At 41.9% G+C, this 4,488-nt stretch overlaps 1 protein-coding gene across 1 annotated transcript in view; it reads right to left on the bottom strand.

Annotated features, from left to right (window-relative positions):
• LOC106536168 (atypical kinase ADCK3, mitochondrial) overlaps window positions 1-4,488 on the bottom strand; it is a 33,011-nt gene that overhangs the window by 6,827 nt on the left and 21,696 nt on the right. The window contains exon 13 of the mRNA XM_014033368.1: window positions 1,809-1,874. Coding sequence (XP_013888822.1) covers window positions 1,809-1,874 — 66 coding nt within the window. The remainder of the gene's footprint in view (window positions 1-1,808; window positions 1,875-4,488) is intronic.

Raw genomic sequence — 4,488 nt, 5'->3', positions numbered from 1 at the left:
TGATGATGATGATGATGATGATGATTCGCATCATGGATGTGCAGCCGACAAATCTGCGGCAACTGTGTGATGCCATCATGTCAATATGGACCAAAATCTCTGAGGAATGCTTCCAGCACCTTGTTGAATCTACGCCATGAAGATTTGAGGCAGTTCTGAAGGCAAAAGGGGGTCCAACCCGTTTCTAGCGTGGTGTACCTAATAAAGTGGCCGGTGAGTGTATGATGGTGCATTATTTATTGGAAAATATTCAAATCATTGTTTTCATGTAAAATAAGTCATCTTTTCAGTTTGTAAGTCCTACTTGGGTTTTGCACGGTTCTGGAGAAAAATCATCACCAGCTGCCTCCTGGTTTATTACCAAACTTAATAAACAAGATGCATCAATAATCATTATATAATTACATCACAGAACTCTGAATAATGATGAGTCAGCATCGACACAAAGTGATGAACGTTGAACAGGGTTAGGATGCTCTCAGTCCACCAACTACACCCGTCGATCTGCCCACTCAGGTGGAAGAAACCCTACTTTAAACCTGACAGGTGATTCTGCTGAGCTGAGCGTTTTCTCATAGCTACAAAATAAAGGAAGTTGTAATTAGAAGCGGTAGTGTCAAATTAAAGGTATTTGTATTTTTTAAATGTTTTAGATGAAGAAAGAGGGCTGATGTTGCAGCTCACAGTGGATCTGAGATCCACGAGGAAACTGATCCATGTGACTCTCTGGCAAATACAGGAAGTTTTTTTTATGTCTTCTGGAACAAAAATTATTTTTATTATGAGGTTTATTTAGTTAAAATGAGGAAGCTGCAACTTGTTTCAAAAACTCCCACAATCAATCATTCTCACAGGATCAACATCTCCTCATGGTTCCCCTCACTCACTTTGAGACCCGTGGTGACCGGTCCTTCTCCTCTGTGACCTCCAGGCTCTGGAATGAACTCTCTGTTAATCTGAGCTCCATTGATAACATTGTCTCCTTCAAGTCACTCCTAAAAACTCACTTTTTCTCTCAAGCGTTTAGCTAACCATTCACCATTACTGCCAGCCACAGTGAACGCTCACCATGTGTTTTTCTATTATTGAACATACGGCACATTTCTCTCTCCCCCATTCTCTATGGTTTTTGTATTATTTGTATATTTTGCTCTGCACTGACCTTGTGAGTTACAATTTTAGAATTTAATCTTGATTTGATGTTTCATTATGTTGCTTATGTTTTATTCAGTTTTATTTTATCTTTCCACCATTTTTACTTTGTTAATGATTGAACAGTACTTTGTGAATATATTTCTGTGAAAGGCTCTTTATAAATAAAACTTTACTTACTTACAATCTTAAAAGGCAAGCATTTCTTGAAGGAATGCATTTCACCCTCTGCTTTCCTAGTCGAAGAATGGGACTAAAAATAATTTGGTCAAACCTCAACAAAAAAAAACATATTACTGAATCTCATGCAAGATCACAAGATGTCACACTCGCAGTACGTGTTGGTGACCACTCTCAGCTACTACCACACCTGATTTTAACCAAATCAACAACTGTCAAATGTAATGTAAATGTAAAAATATGTCAATATGTCAGCTGTTTTAAAGCTATTTTTGTGTTTTTAAGGTCTGTTGATTGTAGCATCCATATTGAAGCTGGTTGACTCCAAAACAGAACTGTTCACATTGGTTCACAGATGTTTTCTAACAGAACAGCAGGTAAAAACATTACCCAGCTTCATTTTCCAGCAGCGGGTGATAAAAAACAGAGTAGACAGAATTAAAACACTCTGACTCTACCATTCTTTAGTTTCTCACCTCAATGTAGGTGTCGGTGAAACGCCTGTCAAATTCTCGTGTTGCTCCAAAGTCCAACAGCGCAACCTGAACACAGAACAGAGAAGTACAGAAACGTGTTGTTGCTTTGAGCTTACATCTATTCATCGGATGAGGATCGATAAAAAAACAAAAACAAAATGTAAAAGAACTGCAGGACATGTTTATCCACTAAATGTGTCGTTATGTTGTTGTTTACCTACAGACTACAGCTGTACATGCAGGACAACTTCCAGATTTTTTAGTAGATTCTGCCAAGTTTACGTTGAGTATGGACCACATTTCAGAATTTTTCATCATTGGCTGTGTCTCAATTCATGGGTCGCAGCCGACGACGGCTGCATTTGTCAGCTAAATACGTCTCTGCCCCGCGCCATAGGCTGTCCCAATTCGTAGGTGCCTACACATGCAGCCGACAAACCCCGAAGTCGTCAGCTGCATCCGAGTATCCTACATGGACGACGGTATCCCAGAATTCACTGCGCCGACAGAACATTAAACAGAAAAACAAAGATGGCAAAGTTTTTTATTTAAAGGCAGAGTTGGGAATTTTATCACGGACCGAAAAATGTAAGTTAAACAACTTAAGGCTGAGTCACACTACAAGATTTTAAAGCAGTCGGCCGATTTTCAAAGACTGATAGCGCCCACACGTGAGGATAAAACATCATGGATCTACCAGGTTTGGTCCTACAGTGTGTGGTGTACAGTCACACAGCAAGAGACAACACACCACACACGAAAAGATATTTCATTCATGAACATTCAGATGTCAGATATTAAATCACGCAAGACTTCCTGAAATCTCGCGAGAATTCATACGTTGGAGGAAAAATCTCACGTGACCTCCAGAGAGACGTGAGTTCAGAGTAAATAAACATTTGCAACAAGGAAGAAACAATGTTGACCGTTTGTGGACTATTTTTACCAGAGGAAAAACAGTTCCATAAGACTTTTAACATCCAGCAGACTTTCAGCTGAGTTATGACAGTTTTTGTTTACGTCACCTCTCTTTCTGATTGGCTACACGTCTCATTCAACAGGCTGAGAGCTCAGGTGAACACTACACACACTGTGATATCGGGCCAAAAAATCAAACATGTTGAATATCCCTGATTTGAGGTCGGAGCGGTCCCGACGTCCTTCCGAGCCGACTAGATCACTCTTAACTCGCCACCCATGGCGGGAAGATCTGCTCAGATTATCTTTAGAGACATCATGATAATCTGGACTTCCTTAAGATTGTTGGAAGGGAAAAAATCAGCCTGATTTTCTTGTAGTGTGACGTTGGCCTTAGCTGAAGAAAGTTTTGTTGCACTGAGATGTTAAATAAAATGCAGCTACAAGAACTGATACTGAAGCAAAACTCAAATTATTAATGCTTTTTATGTATTTACTTTTAATGTTTCTCTATTAAAACTGAATTTTATGGACTTTCGGTTATGGCGCTGAGGTGAGCAGACGCATTGAACCAGAGCTCCCAACTCGCTCGGCTAAATCCCCTTTGCCAGAGCTGAGTTAACCCACTAAGACTGACTATTTTATGAAAAAGGGAAAAGCATCAAAAAGTAACGGGAAATCAAAACAGACAGAAGAAACGGGCGAGAGAACTTCATTACTCGATGAGAGCACATCAGACCAGCACATGGCTATGGAAGGGCTTCAAGCTAGCATCGGAGCTATCCACAAAGAGATCGTAGCTATCCGTAAAGACATGAAGGAAGAGCTGTGCTGCTTTCATGATGACTTCACCGCCGACATGAAGAGAGATTTAAGAAAATTTTAAGAGGAGATTAATGGAAAACTAAATGAAGTTGTGTCAAAAGAGGTCGGAGGAGTCTTTACAACGTGTGGCAGAAATGGAGGAGTGGGCCGCAGCGGTGAAAGAGGTGCTGTCTCAAACTATTAACAACCAAGATAAAATTCAAGCCAAACTGACTGATCTAGAAGCACGCTCACGAAGAAATAATATCTGTGTGTACGAGATTACAGAAGATACAGAGGGAGATAATCTGCTGGAATTTATGGACGGTTTCATTAAGRCTGAGCTGTCACTCCAAGATATCGACCTGGCTATACAACGCTGCCAGCGGGCTTTGGGTCCCAAACCACCRCAGAACGCGAGCCCCCGCTCCGTGGTGATCTCTTTTCTGGCATTTAGAACCAGGGATTTGGTGCTTCGCACCGCGTGGAAGAAAAGAGAAATTCGCCTCAACCAGCAGCAGGTTTATTTCGATCAGGACTATCCTGCAGGGACTCAAAAGAAGAGGAAAGCTTACGCCCCATCAGAAAACTTCTGAAAGAAGAAGGTCTCTGCTTCCAAACCCCACCGCYGGCTAAGCTCCGTGTGTTTTTTGACGGTGGCCCGATCACGTATAGCACTGCGGCGGACGCCATGAAGGATCTGCAGAAGAGGGGTCTCACGCCTGACTGCACTCCTAGCTACGATGGTTCCCACACGGCAGTGCAGATGGAGAAGTTGGACAGACTGTCCYGGGTGACGAAGGAGGCCAAACGAAGTAACCCCRACKCACACGGAGAGMGAGCACGRAAAAAACTCAGCGGATTTCATCATGAGGCTGGAGACGCTGCCGCTTCTCCAAACGTGCCTCTCATTTAAACTCATGTGGTAAGATAAACAATCACAGTGATCTGATCCAGC

This window comes from Austrofundulus limnaeus, unplaced genomic scaffold, assembly GCF_001266775.1.
Source record: "Austrofundulus limnaeus strain Quisiro unplaced genomic scaffold, Austrofundulus_limnaeus-1.0 Scaffold1713, whole genome shotgun sequence".
NCBI classification, from domain to species: Eukaryota; Metazoa; Chordata; class Actinopteri; order Cyprinodontiformes; family Rivulidae; genus Austrofundulus; species Austrofundulus limnaeus.
This window is presented reverse-complemented; position numbering and strand designations above follow the sequence as displayed.